Source organism: Pygocentrus nattereri, chromosome 24 (assembly GCF_015220715.1).
Source record: "Pygocentrus nattereri isolate fPygNat1 chromosome 24, fPygNat1.pri, whole genome shotgun sequence".
Classification (NCBI taxonomy): domain Eukaryota; kingdom Metazoa; phylum Chordata; class Actinopteri; order Characiformes; family Serrasalmidae; genus Pygocentrus; species Pygocentrus nattereri.
In genome coordinates this window covers 6,066,248-6,089,825 of record NC_051234.1, presented here as the reverse complement: position 1 = coordinate 6,089,825, position 23,578 = coordinate 6,066,248, and the positions used below count along the sequence as shown (strand labels likewise).

Genomic DNA, 23,578 nt, shown 5'->3' with positions numbered 1-23,578 from the left:
TATTCACCCTCCTTAACCACACAACCTCCTCTCCTACAGTGGAGCTGCTCTTCCAGAGGTGGCAGGATGAGAATTAGGGGCCACTGAAGACCCCAAAAAGTGAATCGTCATGCCAGAAACAGGACTTTCAGAATATTCTAAGTCTGTCTTTAAGAAAGAGGACAGTCTAGTCAGTCTGCCAAGACATATTCAGTGTCTGAAGTCTGCTTCTCTAGTTTTGCCCTTGATCTATGAGGTGAATGTGGCTTGCAAGTAAGGGGAGCTTATGCCCCACCTGTTAGCATCATGCTAACTATGTGCTGATCATCACACACCTCAAAGTGCAGCAAGTTAATGGGCCATTCTGGTTCATACTAGCATTTAACATGTTATTTGTGATTCTGTGGTGCGGCGGCATCTCTTAGCCTCGTTAGTTGAACAGAATCTACTATTTTGGGTCCTTATTGTTCTCTCACTACAATCGGCAGCACAAATCAATCATAAAACCTTTAGTGTTCCCTGCATCACTCAAGAAATACTGATTGCACATGTAGCTACTGATCGAGGCAATTAAAACAGAGCTGATATTCAGCTTCTCAGTAGCGTTCGATCTGGGTGGCTGAATTCACAGAAACTTTCTAAAGAAAAAAACGATGAAGGATCTAAAGACAAACATTAAGAAGTTCATAAGAATACCCTTAAATGCTGTTCTCATGAACCATTTGAGAATTTCTTAAATATTCTCTTAAGGACGTTTGTCTTTTTTTGTGTTTTCGTATGTTGGCTATGGATCACGTCATGTTACATTTTACAGAATTCCACAAATTATGCCATATTTGCATTTATTGATTATTCAGTTTGATCCTAACAGCTCCTGAAAACTGAAAAATGAAGGTAAAACAGAACCAAACTTCAAATGTTCAAGACTTTCTGCGTTTTGCAGTCACGAACTGGAACTGAATGTGGAGGAAATGGCCAATGCGAAAAATCCTTGATGTGTTTTAAAAATTGTATTATGTGAAAAATTATATGAAAAATTACAGTTTAATATCGTGTGTCAGGCTCCAGTCCTCATGGGCCAAAACACTGCAGACTTCAGCTCACTGCCTCACTATACACACCTGACTCAGCTCATCAGTTAATTAGCAAAGCCTTCATGAACTGAAGCACGGAAGGTCCCTAGTTTGACCTGCCTGGTTCAGGAGGTTTACCCTGTTGGTTCTTGCATATATAATAATATAAGACAAGTGGGAGACAATCATGAAATCAAGAATACATTGAAGAACATTTTCCCCCAAGAACACCACCTGATCCAACAGCTGTTCTAATAATTAATGTCAGTGTTTTTCTTAAGTATGTAGTTCGGGGGGAAAAAGCACATTTATGAAGATTTTCTTTGTTTAGATACTTTTGTGAATTCAGTACCTCTTTCTTTTACATTAGCCAGCTAGCAGGAAAAAAGAAAATAAAACTCTCCCAGTATTCACTGCAAAGTGCTGTAGATTTTGAAACGTTCTTCCTAACTTCAAGGTGCACCAGGGGAAGGAAGGAGGGTATTTATAGTCTTTAAAGTAGAAAACGATGCTCTCCAGACTATTGCGCCAGCCCTGAAGGATGAGTAGGCATGTTTTCAACAGATTTACTGACGGTTCCGTTTTTATTTTAGCTAGGGCCGGGGTCGGGGTGGCTCCACAGCTGAATTAGATTTGTAGGTAAAAATAAAATAATCCTCCTTTACGGTAAAATAAAGCTCTGCTGCTCAACACAGTTTAATAATAAACGCTCTTAATCTCTGGAGTTAATGTAGAACTGCTGATTCACCCTTTAACCCTGAAGCTTGCCATGCAAACTGCTGGTCACTTTAGCAACAATCTTGCCTAGCTAGTAGCTAACGAAACGCCAAAGGGAGAGATTTTAGATGAACACTGATGATTCAGAGATGAATTGACTTATTTGCGTCTATAATCACTCCAGCTGGTTTCCTGATGCAGCGAGAAACTGACAAACACTAAAAAGTCACGAAGTCAGTTTCTCATTTGCCAGCTTCTTGTTTAAATTGTCCAGTTCTACCTTAAACGGTGCAGCAGCTGCATTCAGTGCATTTTGCATTTTTTGTTGAATGGACAAAATGCCTCTTCTTTACATTTGGGTTGCCGGCTCCTGAGCTAGAGTGACTCTAAGGAATCTTAAATAGACCCATCTATGAAAATCAACTAAGTACATCAGGATGCCTAAAACGTAATTATTGATAAGCATAAAGATCATCTCCTGATTAACTGCAAGATCTGAGGTCTTTATTAGTCTGTCATTGTCTCGTCTTCACGTTTCTCTTCATTCGTCCTGACTAGACCTGCTGCTTCATATACTTTCTTTATCAGTGGTTTCATTTCAGATGAGCCAACACAGCTGAAGCGATGATTTGATGAAAAATGTGTGGAATTTATCTTTTACCCCACATGTAGTGGATCAGCCAGGTGTTTTGTACAGCTGAAAATATAGTAGCAGCATGAGGCTGTAATAAGTCATGTATAGGTTACAGTGACTAAACTTCCAGCACAGAGCACCTTTAGCTTCGAGCTTTGCAGCGGGTGCAGCCCGATTAACCTTTGCCGACCCTGCCTGGCCGAACGCTTCTATTTCGACATCACTTTAAACATCCTAAACTCGGATTAAGCGCCGTTTCTGAGGCTTTTTGTTCGTGGCTCATAAATGAGCTGTCATTGTGCAACATTAGGCCTTACAGGGAGAAGTCATTTACCGCTTCATGCTCACATTCTAATCGTTCAGTTAATGCAGTCCATCATCAGCACAGGCTCATTCATATGAACATGCGGCATCCTGACTGCGACGCGGTGCAGCGCTGAATGCAATCTAATCTCAGCATGTGATCTCCCATAAACACACAACTGTTTATTTTTAAATGAGCAAACACGCCTGTTTTGTCTCTTTGTGTTCTCAGCTTGGTTCTGTTTATTTGTTTAAGATCGCGAGTGTTTAAAATACATCTCACTTCAGCTGCAGGCATGCCTGTACTCAGCTGCGCTGTGTGTGTTTTTCAGGTACACACACCTGGTGCCCACCCTGCAGATGATGCAGCTGTCTGCGGCTGCGGGGGTGAGTCGTCTTCTCCTCATCCTGGGCCTTCTGCAGCCCACCCTCAGAGGAGATGACGTCACTGAGGCGGTCGTTCAGCGGCAGGTAAAGTTAAACCTTATGGTCCGCCTTCGCTCTGCCCACAGCTCTGTTGTAGCTGTTGTTGCAAGGTTAGAAAAGCTTGTAGGCAAAAGTCCCCATTCATCATAATGAGAAACTGCAGTGCACAACTTCAGTGACAGTGTTGTTTATTCCATGTTGCATTTATTTTGCATGCGTGTGAAAAGTTACATTGAAAGGACCGATCAGATACAGTTTTGTCTCTATAATCATTCACAGTATAATTTAAGGGTAAACAGTCGTATGCAAATGTTTGAACAGCCCCAATCAAGCTGTTAAAATATTGTTTATTTTCTAAGTAAAGAACACACTTAAATATGGCTTTTTTCTACACATCTTACTGCCCAAGTGCTGTTTATGTGATTAGTTTTACATACTGGGGGGAAAAAGTACCTTCTGAACAGGCCACATTTTAATTTCCCATATCACTGTTATGATAACTTTACAGGATAAAACATACTTTACTTTTATTGTAGGTCAATGGAACCAGACTTTTGCGTATGACTGCATATTAAGACTGGAAAAGGAGGCAAATAGAATTTGACGTGCAAGTTTGAAGGGCGTTAAATTTCTCTAGACTAGATCCCGTTATTTTTACCTCAAATGAAGTTGCCACTTTCTCCTTTTAAACACTTTCCTCAGGGCTGCACCGGTCATTGTCCAGCAGCAGCCTTCTGGACTGGTACTGGTAGTTTGTCCAACTCTATACACTTGATGCAAAATCTTGTATATTGAAATAGAGCAAAAACAAAATCTGACCGAGAGTTGGATGATGGTGTCCAGCACTATATGGTGATGTTCTGGCAATGAACAAGTTTGTTTGAGCAGGAAAATGACCAAACTGTGCTGGACACCAGCCCTCTGATTAATCCTCATGATGAAGCACCAAGAAATCTCCGATCCATTCAGTTGTTTCAGCACTACTTTTTAAAGTAGACAATATAAGTAGTATAGAGAATAAAAGTAATGTCCCAAGATTTTTTATTTTGGTTTATTGAATATTATTGTAATCGAATGGAAGCTTTTCATGCACCACAGTCCAGTCTAAACCCTCTAACGTGTCCGTCTCAAAAGGCTTAGACTGTTCCCTGTTCTCCTCTGACAAAGCGTCTCATCTAAGAAAATAACAAACTCTGTAATAAACTGAGCTGCTCTGACCTGCTTAGTTCTTCTTCAGCTTCACTCAAGCTTTAATGCTCTCTTGACTCTCTTGATTGTCCAGATGCGTCAGGAGACCCATTCAGGCTACCGATTCATACTAGAGAGCAGGAGCTGGAATGCCTCGCGTCTGTCCTTGCTGTTCAGCGAAGCGTCCACATGGTGGTGCTGTAGCGTAAATTATCGTGAAAAAGCAAGCGTGGGCGGTTGGAGCTGCGCTGAAACGATGTCTGGAGAAACCGTTTAAAGAGGAGCAGCCGTCAAACTAAGCTTAACAACTTTCTTCTAATGCGGCCGCGGCCGGATCCTATTTGGGTCCCTTTTTTTTCCCCCCCTTTTCCTCCAGACGTCTTCAGACAGGGTCTCGCAGGTCGAGATGCGAAACGCACTCGCCCGTGGTCAAGGTAGGCGGCTGTTCTCCGCTCTAGTTCCACCCAATTTCATGCAAGTTAACGTGTGGCCAGGAATATGCAAATCGCTTATTAGATTTTTTTTGTGCAGCCTCCTCGAGCTCTGAAAAGGCTGCTGATTCCTATTTGCAACATGAATCAAAAGTTGACCCGAGTAATGGAGAGGAATGATTTAGGAGAAATGTTTTTTTCCTCTTAAAGAGGTTAAAAATAATTAATGCAAGAGCAGCCGCACAACCAATGACCGTAGGTTTTTATTTTATTTTTTTATTCATTTCTTTTTTAAAAACATCCATCACGTTGGCTCTATCGGTCTAAACACTCTCACACCAATTTGAAGGCCCCCGTCTCTTTTGTTTAGGAATGATAACGAGCTCACGGCAGAAGTAATGCTAATTAATGCTCTGACTCTTGTAAACAAAACAAACAAACAAAACAAAGTGCGGCAGAAGTTTTGCCACACCGGCAGCAGGGAAGCAGGGGCTGAAGCCTGGGTTGGAGTTGAACCTGGTATGCGATGCGAAGTGTGTTGCAGCGAATCAATTTCATGTACGTAGTCGGTACAGCCTGGATCTGTGTCGGCTCGGCGTGTTGGACGTCAGAAATGCGTCGAATCATTTTGGAGAAGAATTAAAAACGCTCAGGCTGCCGTTGCTGAGACGCTGCTTACGGAGCCTCGCGCTCGCCTCCTCTGCATGAGAAAGAGAAAGCAATCGAAGAGCAGTTAATGGTTACATGGGCCTTTTGTGTACTGACGAGAGGCTGCTCGTGGCCCTTGAAATGCCTGTCGACTTTTTAATTTGACTGCACTGTCTCCCTGGATTGGGGCGATTGTTCTTCACAAGTGGGAGTGCGCCCTGCTTCAATTCACTCCACTGTGGACTCCTCTCTTTCAAAAGCCTCTGTGTAAAAGGTTGAGGGGAACAGTAGCGCGACGTGTCAGTCTGAGCTATCTTTAATCCCGTCAGCACAACAGGATCACTGAACATCAATATCTGGGTGGTTGTGATTTCTTGATTTACTTGAATTAGGAGAGAAATCAAATAAAATGAATGTTTTTGAAGAATAAGCAGTTTACATGGTGGGAATGCATGTTTTAAATTCTCCTATGAGGGGAAGAAACAGCCTGACTTTTTGTATCAAAATTGGCAGATTATATTATTAGTAATATATATCGCTGTTGTCGGAACAAAACCTCGTGTCTCCAAGAGAAGGAAAAATTTAATGCAAGTCAATGGAACCAGAATTTTTTCCAAGTCATTTTGGGCCGTTTCTCTTGGTCTGTTCTTCACGAAATTGGAGACAATTCAAAGAGCAACAGACAATTTCAAAATATGCCAAAAGCTGAAAAATGGCAAAAATGGAGATACAAGGTTTCCTTTTGAAAGCAGCTATAATTTATAGTGACAGCTAGATGTGCCGATATATGATAGCATGGTATACCATGATATTCAACACACACAGGCAATGAAATACTGTCAGTAAACAAGTTGGTAAATAAGTGTCAGTTTCACCAATGACGTCGTCCACTAGGACTGTTTAAAATGCCATAAATGAATGAAGACTGAAGGAATGCTGTGTGGGGCTGGACAGTAGAACAGTATTCATCGTTATCGAGATAAATTACGTAACAATATGCCACAATATGCTGTTCTGAGTCATGGATATCATCAGTGCTTCCCAGCTACACATTTCATTACATAAAAAGGCATAATTAGTCTTGTTTGAGTGGATTTAATGCAGCACAGTGTGAATTTGTAACGGTGTTTTTTTTTTTTTCAGAGTAGAACCACCACCATGATATTACATACACACTACAGCTATGAAAGGATCGGTTGCAGCTGCAGTATTGAACTTCTATAGTAGCACATGATTAGTGACAGCCCTGATGAAGGTCACTATGGATAGGGGTCTTTTTTTGGGTAGTCCCCCATAGTTACACAGAACTGCCTAAAGTGTTAATGAACCATGTGAGAGCACTGCATTGGCTCCAGGGTTAGGGTTAGGATTATGACCAGAGATAATAAAGTGATAGTTAATTGTATAATAATTACCTTTAACTTGCATTAATTATTAATGTTGGCGTCTGAAAAGGATCATCAAACAATACGTTTTCCAATATTTTCAAGCTTTGTTTTTGCTGAACTTTCATTAGATTTATTTAAATATCTTTGCTGGTATTATTCATAACCGTGAGAATACTAGCTTGTTATGAATTATGCTGCTGTTACCAAGAGAATGATGGATGTATTGATCATCGGGAAAGTTGCCTGTTTACAAACAAGAAACACGTCGCTGCTGTCAGTGCAAAACCTTGTATCACCAAAATGGGAACTTTACAGGAGCAGGGAAAAACATGCTTTACTGATGATGTAAGTCAACGGAACCAAAATCTTTTCTGTGTGGTTTCTTTTGTTCCATTCATCATGAAGTTTACACACAGTGTAAAGGGAAACAGGCGTGGTCAAAAACTGAAAAAATGCCAAAAATGGAGATGTAAGGTTTTCTTCCGACAGCAGTGAAGTGTTCCTGTCTATGAACGCAGGCTGGTAGTATTTACAGTCATCTGATGTTGTAATGCTCATTTCTCATCCTATCAGAAATACCTCTTAAGTAACCCGGCTCACCAGAGCAGCGCGGTGGACGAACACTTCTTCCTCAACGAGAGTGCGTCTCAAGTGAGGTAAAACGTGCAGTTTTCATGTGACCAAATATTTCACGTTCTTTTCGTCTTTGGTTGCTTTCATATGGACTCCTTCCTCTCATTCAGAGACATTTCCAAATTCAAGCCGCTCTCGAGCAGCACATCAGTGACCGTCATCGTTGGAGATTCTTTTGATGAAGAGCTTCCTGCTCATCTCAACCAGGTGTGCCTCCTGCCTTCACTCTCTTCCTCAGTAAACACTTCCTTTAGTTTTTAAAGACACTCTGCACCTTTGAAGAGTGCAGGTCTTTATTATCTGCTTTTTTTTTCCGTGTTAGGTTTTTGCTGAACTTCAGAGGAAGGCTTTAGAGCGGGCTTACCCACAGGCCCACCGCATTCACATTCAGGGGGCGGACCGTCGCATGATCTATAAAAAGCCGTCATCGGTAAGCAAACATTTACTGGAGCTGGTGTCAAAGAGACAGACCAAACAGCAGAGGCAGTGAGGCAGTGCTCAAACATGTCCGCCTTCAGAACAGCAGTAGGACGTTTCCTATTGGGATAGAGTCACTCGCATTCACAGCTGTGCTGTAGCATCAACATTGTTTTTGCAGAGTTTTTTTTTTGTTGTTTTTTTGGGTGCAGTTTACAATTTTGGGCCTGTAAAAGAATCTTTTTGTGGATAAAGACTTGTTATATGTACTATTGCCTTTTTGTAATTGTAACAGTATTTAGTAAAAGAAGACAAAACAACAGATTTATCCTGAGGATTGAAGTTTAATTATGACACCACATCAAAATAAAAATTTCCAACAGCTCTGGAATTTTATTCCATCCATATACATGCATAGCAACAACATTTTTTTTAAGAAATATTTTTTTTCTTCCATAATAAGGACATTGGAATGATCATTTTTACAGTATCCCTCCCAAAATGCCCTCCCGCCCCGTTTATTAACATCAATAAACTCACTTTCGTACAACTGTTTTGTTTTTTTTTTTCCTCATGGGTTAGAAATATCTGCCGTGTTCCTGTTGCCATAATACTGCTTTCAGTAATGTTCCCTTTTTTCTTTTTTTTTTTTTACAAAGTATTGCGTTGAGAGCAAATTTTAAAAAGGGAGACCAAAATGTATCGCAAACTGAAATACGAGTACTATACAAGAACGCTGCCATCCTCATTAAAACATCCACTTCTGAGTCGAAGAAAAGAGACGGAGACCAACAGCTACATACATATGCAAAGCCGTATGTATATGCCAAAACATGAGATGCAGAGTTGTGCCTGGTTTTCCCTCCATACAGTGTTTTAAGGCTGAGAAGTCATGAGTATCACACTGCAAATGACATTTAGGCATATACAAAAATAAACGAACAAAAAAAACTAAACAAACAAAAAAAATTACAGCAAATAAGAATACACAAGTGCTTCAGTAGCTATTTTTGTGTCTAAAATGCATTTCAGATTTGTATTGTGTCTATTGTCTCGTTGAACCTACAATACAGTGTAAACAATGTTTGCTACACAAGAATGACTATACAATAACATTACAAACAACTCTGATATAAATTTCCTTTGCGTTTAAATTAAGATCACTACTCCTATTAATACTGATTGTAAAATAAATAAATGTGAAAGTGGCACCAATATTACACTTGGAATTTTTTTTCCTCAATGATTTTGCATTTAAGTCTTGATGAAAAATGACGAAACATGAAGCTTCTCTTGATTGTCCACAAGCAGCATATAAAACTGCATGATGCACTATTCCAGACACGACAGTGTAGCCAAAAAGAGAGGAGGAAGGGGAAAGGAGGGATGGAGGGAAAGCATGATTTCATTTCACGTGCTCGGCAGCATGTGACGAGCAATAAAACTTCTTGTGAGTGATAAAGTTTGACAAGTTATTGAACTGGATGTCACAGAGGCGGCAGTACTTGCCGCTTCCAGCTGGCTGAGCCGACCCATTCATGCCTTTGGCTGCAACGGGTGGCGTCTCCTCGGTGGGTGATTTAGACGTGGGTGAAGCATTGTCATTGGATTCTGGGGGGTTTTCAGGGCCCCATGTGGGTGACGTTTGCCCTTCAGCTGGTGAGGGGTTGTTGGGCTGGTTCTCTTGCTGAGGGGGTACCGCTTGGTTCTCATCCAGTTTGTGCCCACCATTGATGATTACCATTCCCCTATTTTTGGGAAGTAGGGGCAGTGGTTCTTTCCCAGGGTTAGGGCAGCCGTTGGCCGCTGGTTGTTCTTTGCCCTCTTCGCTTGCTCCGTTGGTACCCTGTTCTTGCTCATTGGGTTCACCCTGCTTAAGCGTGCCACCTGCCATGTAATCAGTAGGCTTTATCCCAAAATATGGCGATATTGGCTCTGCCCCTTTGACCTTTTTTATTGCTCCAGGGTAAAGGCAGTGAGGCAAAAACATGCTCTTGTTCTCTTCTTTGGAGGGCAGGAGCTGGAGGTCATTAAAAGCCTTCAGCTCTGGCACAGGCCCGAGGTGCGGAGGGAACAGGCTGCCGTTTTGCACCATCAGCTTGGTGCTGCTATTTTTCTCACATTTCACAGAATTTTTGTCGTACACGTCATCAGGATTACTACCTTCGCTCTTTATGCCCGGGAACACGGGCTGGTCCAGGCTGGCAATCTCGTTGTGTTGAGCAGCTGTGACTGGGCAAAAGTTCTGTTTATGGGCTAAGTAATTCTCCACCTTGTTAAAACTTATCTTGCAGACGGTGCATTCGTGATAGTCTAAGAGTCTTTTGGGCGAGTTGCATGTCTTGTCTGAGGAGCACTTTTTGCTGAGATCAATTGGTGCATCTAGCTCTTGTTGGTCAGTAATGGCATTGCTTTTGGGAGCTAGGATGGATTTTGAGACAGTAAGAGAAGCCTCAAGGTGTTTGGGGACCATACCTGGAAAGACATCACAGCGGGAATGGAAGCGGTCAGCCAGACTTTCAACAGTTTCTTGGGATGTACAGGGGTTTCCCAAAGTGGGAACACCTAGAAATCCAGTCTGTGGCCCCAGTGGTTGTCTCTGCTCCTGGTCTGGCAGACACATTTCATACATCTTCCTACGCTTGCGTGTCCTCATGGTCCTCTGCATGGCGGGCACCTTGTTCGCAGACATGCGCTTCATGGGTGGGTCGTGGCGCGAAGCACAATAATACTGCTTGTGGACCATGAAAGTTTCATGACGACTGAAGGTGATGTTGCAGGCCTCGCAGGTGGTTTTGTTTGGGTCATTCTCTGTCTCCCCCAAGGAAGTGTTAGGACTTTTGACCTCTGTCTGCTTACCGTTAAGCCTATCTTCAACACCTGTTGGAGTGGTGACCTTTTTCACTTGTCCAGTGACATCTTTATCAGGCACTTTGCCACCAGCATTCATAATGTCCAAGACCGATGAATTCAAGCAAGCTGATGGCATTAGATGATTATCGCTCTCTGATGAGTGGCATCCAGAAAGCATCCCTACTGAACTGTGACCACTGTTTGGGCTCACCTTGTCTGAAACACTTGAGAAATCTGGAGACTTTGCCATGTGCTGCCAACGACTATTGCAGTAGTGCTTCTTGTGGACTAAGTAGTTGTCCAGGTTATTGAAAGTTATGTTGCACTCAAAACACGTCGCCCCTTTTGGCATTAGCGGACTATATATAACCGGTGGGTAGCTGTTTCCTCCATGGCGTAGTCTGCGATGCACAAGTTCTGACATTTTGGCTAAAATTTCAGATGCTTGTGGTACTACTGAAATGTCCTGGGAGAATGCAAACTGTGACAGAAATGGGCCCATGGGAAAGGTGGGCCCCATGTTGTGCTGAACTGGAGAGGAAGCCAGTCTGGGACTGGAAGGCTCCGACTTAATCCTGGTGTAAGAGAAACTAGCCTTGCCACCTGGGTGGCCTTCTCCCTTCTGCATTCCAAGTGCAAGCTTTTTCTCGGTTCTCTCCAGCTCTCCATCGGGGGTACCGTCCTTGTTGGGCATGCTTTTGGGACTTTGCAAGACAACGTCCTTCCTGGCAGCCAGCTCTGCTCGGGCCTGTTGCAGAGTCTCCTCCGCCCCCCGCGGGGAGTGCTCGCTGTCGCTCTCCCTGTGAAGCTTTCCGGAATGGCCATGTAAGTCCTGATGCTGCAAGAGTTCCCTGTGGTTCTGGAAGCTGATATGGCAGTGATTGCATCTGAAGGCCGCCTGTGACAGGTGAGTGAGGATGTGGTGCTGGAATGTAATGAGAGAATCTGCTGTGTAGTTACAGATTGTGCATTTCAAGCTGGTGCCAGGGGGGAGAGTATCCTCCATTTTGACACCTGTGAGGAAGATAAAGGGGGCGTGTATCAGGTCTTTTGTTTGCCTTTCCCTTAACGTTAAGTACAACATAAATATTGGGTTACGCCAAGCTTACTCCACCTGACAGACTAAAAATACACAAAGTCTCAACTGAGTTGTTGAACTAAATAGGCTTCAGTTCTAAGATGGGAAGATAAGGACTCTTACAGCTTAAATAAAATATTTCTGAGAATTGCAAAGAATGCTAGTGCACCGTACTTCACGTTCTCTATTAAAACATTTTGCTCACCACTGTGTGTGTTCAGGTGCATCTCCAGGGCACGAGGGCTACTGAAGTTCTTGTTGCACTGTGGGAAAGGGCAGATGCTGGGGGTTTGGTGGGGGTTTGCCTCATTCTCTTCAGGTACACTCTCTGGCTCCCTCTGTCGCCCGCTGCAGTAGTACATCAGATGGGCCTGCAGGTTCCTCTCACTTCTGAACCAGATCCCACATGCTTTGCATGGGAAGATGTCCTCTGGAAGAAAGATGCAAACCTAATGAGAAACAATACTTAACTATACTAAACTCTAAATCAGGGCAAGCAGATATATCGCAAATAAGGGATGAAAGCTTCTGGGAGTCACTTAAGACATAATACTATTTCTTTCACTGTTAGACCACCTAGCATTTTGGGGGTGGATATTTCTTCTAACAACAAATGTGTCATGTACTTTTGCTGAAGTTGCACAGCAGCTTGAGATGATTCCAGTAGGTTGGTGCCCTTACCTCAAGGGCAAACGAAAACAGAGCACCATCTGCTAGTAGTAGCCTCCCTGTCAAGCTGAACCTTAGATAGCCCTTATTAAATCAACAAACAAGTCTTTGCACATGGGTTGAATTTTGCAATTAACATGTTGGTCAGAGTGTTTGTTGTAAACTACACTGAAGGTCGGTTATTCTTATCCATGCTACAGAGGTTAATCCATGAATACCTGACACATGCAGCACATTGCGCTTTGTAGGTGACTGTATGTAATGAGGGCTGGGCTGGCTCAAACAATTGGCCAAAATGCAGGCCAGCATGGCCAGGTAAACAGGTGAGTGTCCATATGCAACACCTTTGCAGCCAAGTTTGCTGTAGGAGCCACTGCTAAAACAGAGATTTTTGCTGAATTTATCAGTGTACTGTGTGATTGGGCGTGTTCATTTGTATGAAGTCTGCATGTGTAGCACGTGTACAGCGTATATAGGTTGACAGTCATGGTAAACTCTGTCTTGTGTTACTCACTGTTGACTATAGCGGTAGGGAGAATGGAGGCCATGGCAGCTTGCTGGGGTAGGAGCTGGATGGTGTCCAACAGGCGTGCTGGGTACATGCCCTCACTCAGGGACATATGGTTGACCGAGTGCAGCCGGGAGTCAAAGTCCACCACAAACGCCACCAGCTCTTCTCCTTCCATTATGGTCTTAGTGGTTGTGCACCATAGCTGACCACCTGACAGAAAAATATAAATATTGATTTAATTCACACTCCTCAATGAATACATAAACAGTGTAATAAGCAGTTTGGTAATTGATATGCTAAATGAATATGTAGTAACGTGTTTAGAGGTGACTCTGTAACTAAAATTAGCACCGCATGTGTGTTTAATTTAAAACAACAGATTGCCTGTAAATCTGTACATAAAAAGCAATTACACTGTCAATTCTTAAAGTATTTCTTTTACGTTTGCTCTGTGAATGCTATAGTATGCTGTAGTCAGCAATAGTCTTTGGATTATAAACTGATGTTTCCACACATTTCTCAAAATACACTTCAGAAATGCAGAATTAGTTTTTTGGGTAAACTACAAAATTGCAACAAGATACATAAGCTGCACGTTTTGTACCATGAGTACAGTTTTCCGACCAGTCATACCATTCAGAACGAGTACTGCACTGAGAAAAAGGTCTGTAATACTTTCTAGCAGTTGGGTTTTCAGATAAAACATCCTCCCAGAGTATTCTGAACATATTTATTAACTTAGAAGAATAGAGAGAGACAGCAGATGGAGGGAGGGGGGAGAGCGGGTAAGAGGGAAGGTTTTAAGCTCAGATAATATTTATCTCTGCACATGACAGGGCTTTCAGCCGCTCTTCATTTTCCATTCAAGAGATTAAAGTTTTTAATATGACTATTTACAAAAATCTGGCTGCCGAGATAACAACAAACTATGATATGCTGGTGCTAAATGGCAGAATTAGGACATTGTTTCAGAAGGAAAAGCCGGACAATTAATTAAAGCGCTCTGTTAGCTTTCAAAGATGTGCAAACACTCCGACAGAGCATCAGAATGAAGGAGGACCTGTGATTCCAGTCCAGCTGTTGGCTCAGGAAGCGGCAGGGGATGCATTAGTGAGAGGTAAGAGCAGAAACGCTACATGAATGTTACTGCTGAATCTAACGCTAAATGAGCCCATTCCAAATGTTTATAATAAAGGGAAACCTGAATTGAGGTCATTACATAAACACATAAACTCCACCATGGCAGACCTTGCAATCACTGGATTCTCTTTCCCTTGTGGTACTTTTATTTTGTAGTGATATTGCAGCTTCTCTTTTATTAGTCATTACACTCTTACATTTTAAAGGAAAACTACAGCATTTGCTGCATCTCCAACATACCGTCGATAGCCATGGACGATAACTATAACTGAGGAAACTGGCCACTGGCTCCTGTTAGTATGTTATGAATCAGGAATAGAATTTTTTCTTTTTATCAAATACAGGAAAACAAAAAAATTGATATCCATCGCACGGGTGCAATGACTTCAGTATTTACAGAAAAACTAAATTTGAAACAAAGTTTAAAAATGTATATTCGGTACGTCCCTCAGAATCTCTCATTTACCATCATTAATAAAAATAGGCATCTGGGTACATCCTATCAGCGTGCAGTGAGTGGGAAAGGGGAGGATGATGGATACGTCATCATGTTATGCACCCACCCACTCACAAAAGGCTTTTTTTACATCAAGCATACATTTTAGGGCTTGTGATGTCGGAGGTTTATTTTGTTACAGGTTGGTGTGGCAGGTGCTGAAAAATGTCTCTGCACCTTTTTTTTAAATTTTTTTACCTGAGCCAAATCAATCTGTGCAGTATATAATTAGAGCTCTGTAAATATTAACATACAGAATGTTTAAAAAATCTAATAAATCAACCTCAAAGTTAAAAATTAGACTGAAAATATGTGCATATTAACATGAACATATGAAAAGGTACATCTTTAGGTAATCCTTTTTTTCTCTGCATCAAAAGTATTTATTGTACCCAGACACCACTTTTTTATATCTAATCAGATTGTGAACTGTTACACCCCTGGTTCATGGTAATCATCTGAATGCTACAGGGGCGGCTGATAGATTAGGTTTCCCTTTAAGCAGAGTCTGATACACCACTATTGAGTGTCAGTGTTCAAACTGTGTAACACAAATGTCACAGCACTGAAGTGTGAATAAAATAGGTCACTGCTCTGAGAGCTGCGTATGAGTGTGAGTTAAGAGAAAGGAGCAGTGCTGTCTCTAAAAGCAGCCCTATCAGCAGGTAGATCTACACACTGCCTCTTCATCAGCTGGATCCTGTCACCCACGCCACACACTGCCTGGAGAGGCGCTCTCAATCCTTATCTCCTAATTAAAATAACAAAACTCCCACTGCGCTCGCCAGCAGTTACCATCAACGCACGTCCAAACTGTCACCTGCCACAGGGGGAGCAGCTCCACACCACTCCGTCCTCTCAAAGTGGTGTGGCTGTCATTAATAGCTCATTACTAGGATATCCACGGCATGGACCAAAGGGCCAAAAAGGCTAAAGAATGCCGCTGCCATGTTTTGTTGACAAAAACGTCATCTGGTGGTTGTAACAATTTCTGCTCTTCTTATACTGTACACGTGCTTATTTCTTCAGAGAAAGCATTGGTGTTGGTATCTGTTGTTGGTAGTTTGCTGATTTCTGAGTCACTGGTTTGGTGTGTTCACTGTATTTCGCCATATTTCCCTATAATTAGATTTTTTTAGCTGCATTGACTCCATACACCTTGTCTTGACTCCAGTATTTTTATTTTGTCTATTTGGAAATATTAGGTCCTGAAAGTACTTAACACATTTTCCCCAGCTAAGTGAATGTAGTGTACCTTTAAACTCACTGAAGGTACACAAATGGACCTTTATTATTGTACCTTTGAGGGCACATTCACAGTTTTTTTCCTCTGTATATATATTTCTGCCGCTGTATACTAGTCCACTGAAATTTCCAGTTCCGTGGATTGCTGAGGAAATCCCAGAAGACACAATAAAATAGCATTTTTCAATTTCCCTGTGGCCTCTTGCCTATATTTCTTGGTAGCAGTTATTAGTTTTATTTTACTACTAAGAACAGACGATGATTTGCCCAAACTCTAAAAATCACAACTGTTTCTAGTAACCAAATGCTAAAGTGGGTCCAAAGTGAAAGGAAAACACGCTGATGTACAGGAAAACACACTGATGTACCCCCATTTCTGTTACACTCAAGGTGCCAAATGCAGCAAACCTGAGGCAGAAAATAGGAAAGCCTAACAGGAACTGAAAGCACACATGTAAGCCTCTCATCTCATTACTGTACTCACCTAAAACTAAGGGCTCCTAAACGATTGGCTTGGGCGTCAGGGCATTATGTGAAAGCACTTTTAGATTCTCATTTAGAGAAATCGGCACAGGACCATCCACTGAAAGGTTCTTAAGGGAACCGAAAGTAGTGCCTTTATGGCATCGCTCCAGAGGACCCTTTTTGGCCGTTTTTTTAATGAGTGCCGGCTGCAGGACAGATAGATAGATAGAATGTTATTGATCCCGGAGGGAAATTGCAGGAAGGGGTTCATCACGTTACTATTTATACCTGTAGCCAGCAACACATGAGCTCGGTCTAACTGCAGCCCCTGAACACAGCGGCTACGTGTGGAAGCGATTTCACCCTGCCGCAGCAGCCGGCCGCACTGCAAGGCAGGAAGTCGCTCTCGAGGCTTCCTGTACATGCTATTACTGGCCATGCTGGTGTGTTTATATGCAGCGTAATGTGCAGGTGGGTCAGTGGTACGCCTGCAGCAGGAAGAGCATACAGAAGGAGAAGAGGAGCCGAGCTGGGAGAAAAAAAGTGCAGCTTGCGCCCGGACCCGCCGTGTTTTTTCGCCCGCGAGCCGCCGAGAGCCTTTGTGCGCTGGCCAATGCGAGCTGCAATGAAGGCTATTGTCTGCCTCCTCCTGCAGCGCACCTGATAAAAGAATAAAGAACTCTGACATATTCCAAAAACAATGGAGGAATTAAGGGCGAGACAATAAGCCAGCTGCTTCATTTAAACAATCAAAAACGCCGGCATCCTGTACATAGTCCAGATAATTAAAAAAAAAAAAAAAAAGAAAAAGCCTCTCCACTACATTCCCTCAGTATGGCATGCAGTGGCTCTCTCTGCCCTGAATCACGCGGCTTTGCTGCTTGTAAGTACAGTTAGCAGCCTAATAACGGTTTAAACACACAGTTAAAGAGGTGGACATAAAGGAACTGAAGACGCAAATTATGGAATTACGGATTTAAGTGTCCCCCCCCCCCCCCCCCCCCCACCTCACAGACAATGATGAATCGAATGGAATCGCAGGAGCACACGGATCAAGCTGCAGAGATTTCAAAAGGCAGGCATCACAGGGCACTTTAATTGCTTTGACTTTGCAGGAAAAAGACACTCTATATGTATGATGGCAACGAAGGAGCGTCAGGATTCTCTTTGCTGAAATACGGTCGCACCATTGGACCACTAGTCATATCTTAATGAAAACAGAAACAAATCTCTCTCTGTTTTCCCCTCTCTCTGGGAGACAACAAAGTGGTGAAGGAGCTGACAGAAGGGGGAGGATAATTAAACTGGCCTGAAGACAGGTATTCAAATGTTTGTGTGTATAAACATTGCAACACTTTAATAGTTTGCTGTAAAACGCGTAGTTAAGCACATCAGCTTTTGTCTTACCCATCTGTCCAGACAAATGACTGCAGCAGAAGCTCTAACAGTGCCCTTGCAGCAGCCCACAGCTCACTAATATGCACTCTACAAAAACACATAGCAATTATACTCTACTAAAAGGTGCACAAGCTGGATTTTTCGTCAGTGGTTAGAACTGGATTCCTCCATATATTTAGTGCACATACAGCTTAAAAAGCGGCACAAATGAAAGAAGCTATATGTCGGATTCAACAAGGCAGGGAGGTTTTCTTTCAGAGCTTATCACTGGTTTGGATAATGCAAGGTAAACACTGTATGACTGAATCCGAGTCTATATGACTCATTTTTCCTTTCTGGAAATCCTTCATGACGCTGCATGTTTGCTTTATTTTAAAATATATATATTTTTTGCATTGTTTGAAGCCCCCAGCTGCCCTTTACACTGCATGAAAATCTTATAATTAATGGACCAACAGAAATGTTGCAAAATTACTTGAGTATAAACGTGCAAATAAAATAGTTACGTTATTGCTTAAAACATTTTTTCCCCCTTGCATTATAAGGTCATAATTTTGGACTGGTGACTGGTTTAAATCATGACCCGCAGATGCCTTTTCTTTCCTTAATTCAACTCCTGACAAATGATTTAGCTGTGAATATTAGGCTACCACTGGTTGTAAATTCAATTTCAAGAAGTGCCTTAGGGCAATAGTCACCAATGCTATTCCTGGAGATCTGCTTTCCCGCAGAGTTTGGTTCCAACCTGCATCTAACACGTTGCCCCCTCCCCTTACATAACGCTAATGCATCTGATCCACCCAGTCAAGAACTTCTGATGAATTAGCCGCAGGTGTGGCAGATTGTGGTTGGAACTAGATTCCACAGGAAGGCAGATTTCCAGGACCAAGGTTGGTGACCACTGCCTTAGGGTTTAAGACTTTAAAGCTCTCCCAAACTACAAAAGGTTCCTCCTAAAGCAGAATATTGCTGTTATAAGGAAAACACTTTCTGGCGTTTATTTTACACTATTTGCACACGCAAGCTACATTTTACATTTCATCATGAGTTACTCACTAGATATTTTAAAAAGGAAGCCTTCCAAGCTTATTGCTTACATCGAGTTACATTACCAGTCATGTTAAGAACGTTTCTTTGTATTAATTCAGTTGATTTTATACTGAAAGCCATGAAAAATGGTGTCTCGGGATGTAAGGAAGTGTAGAGACTGAATCGCAGCTTTAGCTTGGTCTGCTGAAGGTAGCTGGGAATCGAATGGTTCATGCAAACTTCTTTAAGGCCCCAACGCTTAGAGGTATTTAGAATCTCTTAAAGGTCCTCACCTTTATCTTGAGCCACTGGTCACTCACTGAAAAAGCCATGTGCTCCAACACCAACTCACTACTTTTCAACTAACAGGGTCAGTAACAAGCTCTAAGGCCTTAATCTCAAAAATCTCATTTGTAACAAGGTATTGATCACTGCTCTACATTCCAAGGTGGAGAATCTGCTTTACTCATTATAACCATAAGGGGGCACTCTTCTCATGCTAGACTGCAATCATCAGGCTTTATGATCACTCAGATTATGGCGTTCTTTCTGTGAAAAACCCTAATGCGTGGTAAGATAACTGACAGATGAATGGAAGAAACACTTTTTTCTGCTCATCTTTTAAGCCTTAGGTCTAGAACTCTTTAGTACTTTTTAAATGATGACTTGATCAAGAGTATTTGAAGATCCAGTACTGTGCATATATACCGTGCATTCGGGTAGATAAAACTGCTTGAGTATAAGGTTGAAACTGCCCATAATGTTTGAACAAAACATTCTAAGAAATAAATTCTTTGAAATCAGTTGGAATGTCATGAAGGTTTAAAGCTTCAGCCAAATGAATAGTCATAATTCTGTGGCGCAAGTCAGAAATTCCGAACCCGTGCAATAGAAACGCAGTTAGTTTTTTCCTTTAAGCAGTACAGGTCATAGGAGACATGGAAGGTCCGACAGACATGACCCAAGAGATCTAGAACAGCAGCTTTCTTTATATAAGTACAAGAAAACTTCGTCTTTCGACAATTTTACTGCGTCTTTTTTTCTCTTCAAGAATATTTCTCTCATTCTTTCTCTGCCTCTCACTCGCTCACATGCTCACACACACAATTACTGCTTAGAAAATATTCCTGCTTCAAGTTCTGATCTGATAAAGCAAAGGATTCATAATATTTAAAATGAGATATTCTTCTTTATAATTAAATGCTGTTTCTTTGATAAGTCCCTCGAGATGCAAGCAGCTCTTTTCATAGCTGACTGAAAATGATATTGGCTTGATTGCTGCCATTTGTGGAATAAAGGGTGCCATAATGTGAATTACTATAAACCATTTTACACATCAATTAGTGCTAAAATTGGAACTTTATTTATTTGTTACTCAAACACAGAAAATGATGTTTTTTTCACTCTAGATAAACAACATGCTTGCTGCAATAAATAAATAAGTGAAAATAAACAAGCAAGCATATCTGGGACAACTTGGAACCAAGGCCGAGCTGCTAAAAAAACAACCATAAAAGTAAACGAGAGGGTGTCATTAATTTTGTGCTGACCGATATGTATCATTAATTTGCAGTAAAATACTTGCTTTCCACTCAAAACAACACAAAAAATAAACGCGCACAAATGAAATATTACAAGTGCTCAGCATTTTTACACTTACACATAATCCGAATTCACGACAGATCATTCAGTGGTAACATGAAAGCAGGAGAATGTTGTACAGCGTGCAGAGATTTTTTGAAATGCCTTTTCTGTGCATTCCTTCCATTCTGTCCGCGCTGTTCTCTCCACACAGTAATGAGTCAGCCAGCGTTTGTTCCTAATGACAGTGACACAACCTTCTATTTGAGTCTATGTGACTCTGAGGCCCTGCGGTTCCACACGCCTCCAGCTCAAGAATAGCACTTTTTCTCTATGAACTGGTTGTGGATAGCTGACATGTGTTTACTGAGGCCCCTGCTGGGAGGGACACACATACACACTCAAACACATCCCTACTGCCCATTTTGACCGGCCGCATTAATGGGACACTCATGTTGCAGCTGTAACAGTAAGAGCTGTAGTGACGGGCCTGGGGGGAGGTGCTGGACCCCCAGCTGTGGCCAGTGGCCCACGTCCCCCTACCCAGCATGCCCCGCTGCGGGGAGCAGGTGAGCTAGCTGCGCTCTGGCTGGGCGGCCCTTCTCCAACATGGCTGCTTCCCCCGGCCACATGGGCCCATGGAACGCTGCCCTGCTGCAAATGCTCGGCCTGGAATCTGAAAAGAAAAAAAAAAAAAAAGCATGGCTCCGGCTCCGCGCTGAAAAAAATGTCCGATTTTGGCCCTTCTGGCACGGGCGGCACTCATGGGAGAGTGCGCCAGATTGATGCACCTGTCAGCCATTTTGGAAGATGACGGATGGCCGCGACACGGGCTAATCGGAGGAGGAGAGCTGACAAAGATGTCGCCTCGGCCTGCGCTGCTGCGATCTGGCATTCTGGAACAGGACAGAGAGCAAACGGGTGGGGGGTGGGGGGTGGTGGGGGGTCCTCATCACACAAAACAGGCCACTCGGGCTGGGAACTGAATTTGATATTTATATTCAATATCGACTGACTGGTTTCAAACTTACTGCTTTGGTACCACGGAACACTGAAATGTTCTGATCCTTCGACACCAACATCAAACATGTAAAACCTCAGTGGTCAATCTGCCATTTAATAACAAAGTTCCAAACCCAAGCAGTCGATTTATCGCTCGGTGCCATCGATCTCGAAGAGTCCTCTCAGCATCGCTCATACAGGCCAATAAGCACGAGTTCGAGGTTTTACACCGTGCTGACATGGCTCCTGGAGTCGGGACTTGCATGTACTTCATTTTACTTCTACAGAATGTCACAAGAGTTCTGAAGTATTCAATAAATCATATTCAGGATACATTCAAGAGCAGAAAGCTGCATTGCTTAATGGTCAGCGCAAAAATAGAACCAAGTGAATTTTCTAAATATTGTAACACTTCATTTTTCAGTAAGGAGACATGAACATTTATTTTTATTTGAAAATATTGCCCATGTATTAGTACTGTTAAGGTACTGGTACCAAAAATCAAACTAGTTCTACCAGCCACCCTCTCTTTTAGCGTCTTCTCCCAGAAGAGACGAGGAGTGAGAGCCCTAAATGCTGTAAAGTCAAGTCAATATTTATTATGTAACTGTACACAACATCCACTCCTGTTACTTGTAAGCGTACTGCGTTTTCTGTTTTTAATTTTATAGAAATTTATGAACGAGCACCAAGAGCAGCTCCTTGTACATCATACACTTGGCACGTCTAATGACATTTTTTTTAGCAACTACGAGACGAATTTATGAGCAGTGAGTGTGTGGTACCATGAAAACAAGTAAATACCGCCCATCCCAAGCTAAACAAAGCCAAAGAGAAAAACAAAATTCTTCAGTTTACTAAAACAGGGCTTTGCTGATCCCATTCACTGCACTGCACTTCACTTGGTTCCCACATACACTACCTACCTGGTTTTAGAGGGGATTTCCATTCTAAAGAGTACTGACCTTTTAAGACCGTCTCTATGAGTTCAGGAGGCAGATGCTCTATGAATGGTCTTCAAATTTTCATGAATAATAGATCATTGAGTACTGCAGCTAATCGTTCATGAGGAAGCATCCTAATGTTTCCCTATACCAACAGAGGGTGTGGATAATTAGATAATTATTACGAACACATTTCCCAGCTAGAAGTAGCAATTTGTTGAGCCTAAAGTCATTTCTGAAAAGTCCACCAAGAGATTCGCCCAAAAATGGCCCGTCCTGGCCCCACAGCAGCTCACACCTGATCCTCTCACCTGCCCCCCTCCCCCTGAGCCGTCCCATCATGCCCTGCTCCTAAGCCCCTATGTAATTCCATGTATTGCTGGAAGCAGGCGCTAATTACGCCCTCTTCCACCCTTAGCGGGTATCCGGCGGCTAAAGGGCCTAATTGCGTTTGTGGGCTGGAGCGGAGGGAGGGTGTCCGCTGCCCTCGTCCTGCCAGCCGCCATTCTGTCGTCCTGGCACAGCCCCCTCTGCTGCCCCCAGGTAGCTGCGGCGCGGCCATCTGGAGCCGACATCTGTCTCTCTATTGATCGTGAGGGCTTTAGCACTTGATCAAACACGCAGAGACAGGAAATTGCTCCTGTAGCCCACAGGAAAAGGCGCAGGGCTTATGCGGGGGTAATAGAGCGGAATAGAGAGGCTTCGGCCTTGCCACAGCCACGGCCGCCAGCCATGGGATCATCCGCCACGGGGAGAGACAGAGAGCGAGAGAGAGAGAGAGGGAGAGAGGTACAGTGACAGTAGTGGCAGCAGTGGTGCTGTAGTGTGTGAGGTGCCAGTGTGTGTGGTGGTGTGGGAGGGTCTCTCTCAATCTAGTGCTTCCTTTATTTCTAGAAATGAGCACAAAAAAACAAAGCTATGTATGTTCAAATAAGAAGTTAGCGCTGTGGTAGTAACTGCCAAAGAAGAACGGTCATCTTTGAGTGAACAGGTCCAGATATAGTTTGCTTCTTTTATTTGTAAGGATCTTTTTTATTGTAGTAGAATGTTTAGTTGTCATAATTAAATGTTGGTTGTTGCCTCTGGCGCAAATGGAAATTGTCCCAGTCTGAATATTAAACTGAAATATCTGTGGTTTTAAATATTAAAAATATCCATGTTTATTGATAGATTTACTGCTGCGGTCTTAATGTCTTGTGACTGACTTTTCTCTCTCTCTCGCTGTCTCTCTCTCTCTCTCTCACACACACACACACACACACACACACACACACACACACACACACACACACACACACACACACACACACACACACACACACACACACAC

The 23,578-nt window shown here is 42.6% G+C and overlaps 2 protein-coding genes across 3 annotated transcripts in view; one reads left to right on the top strand and one right to left on the bottom strand.

Annotated features, from left to right (window-relative positions):
* si:dkey-122a22.2 overlaps window positions 1–8,523 on the top strand; it is a 52,040-nt gene extending 43,517 nt beyond the window's left edge. For both annotated transcript variants that reach the window (XM_017715638.2, XM_037534144.1), the window contains 4 exons: window positions 3,039–3,177; window positions 7,361–7,443; window positions 7,531–7,627; window positions 7,743–8,523. In XM_017715638.2, coding sequence (XP_017571127.1) covers window positions 3,039–3,177; window positions 7,361–7,443; window positions 7,531–7,627; window positions 7,743–7,910 — 487 coding nt within the window. In that variant the 3' untranslated portion in view covers window positions 7,911–8,523. The remainder of the gene's footprint in view (window positions 1–3,038; window positions 3,178–7,360; window positions 7,444–7,530; window positions 7,628–7,742) is intronic.
* Window positions 8,434–23,578, bottom strand: part of zfpm2a (zinc finger protein, FOG family member 2a) — a 163,067-nt gene continuing 147,922 nt past the window's right edge. The window contains exons 6-8 of the mRNA XM_017715636.2: window positions 12,952–13,158; window positions 11,974–12,198; window positions 8,434–11,704 (exon numbers count right to left, since the gene is read on the bottom strand). Of these exons, the coding sequence (XP_017571125.1) occupies window positions 9,243–11,704; window positions 11,974–12,198; window positions 12,952–13,158 (2,894 nt within the window). The 3' untranslated portion in view covers window positions 8,434–9,242. The remainder of the gene's footprint in view (window positions 11,705–11,973; window positions 12,199–12,951; window positions 13,159–23,578) is intronic.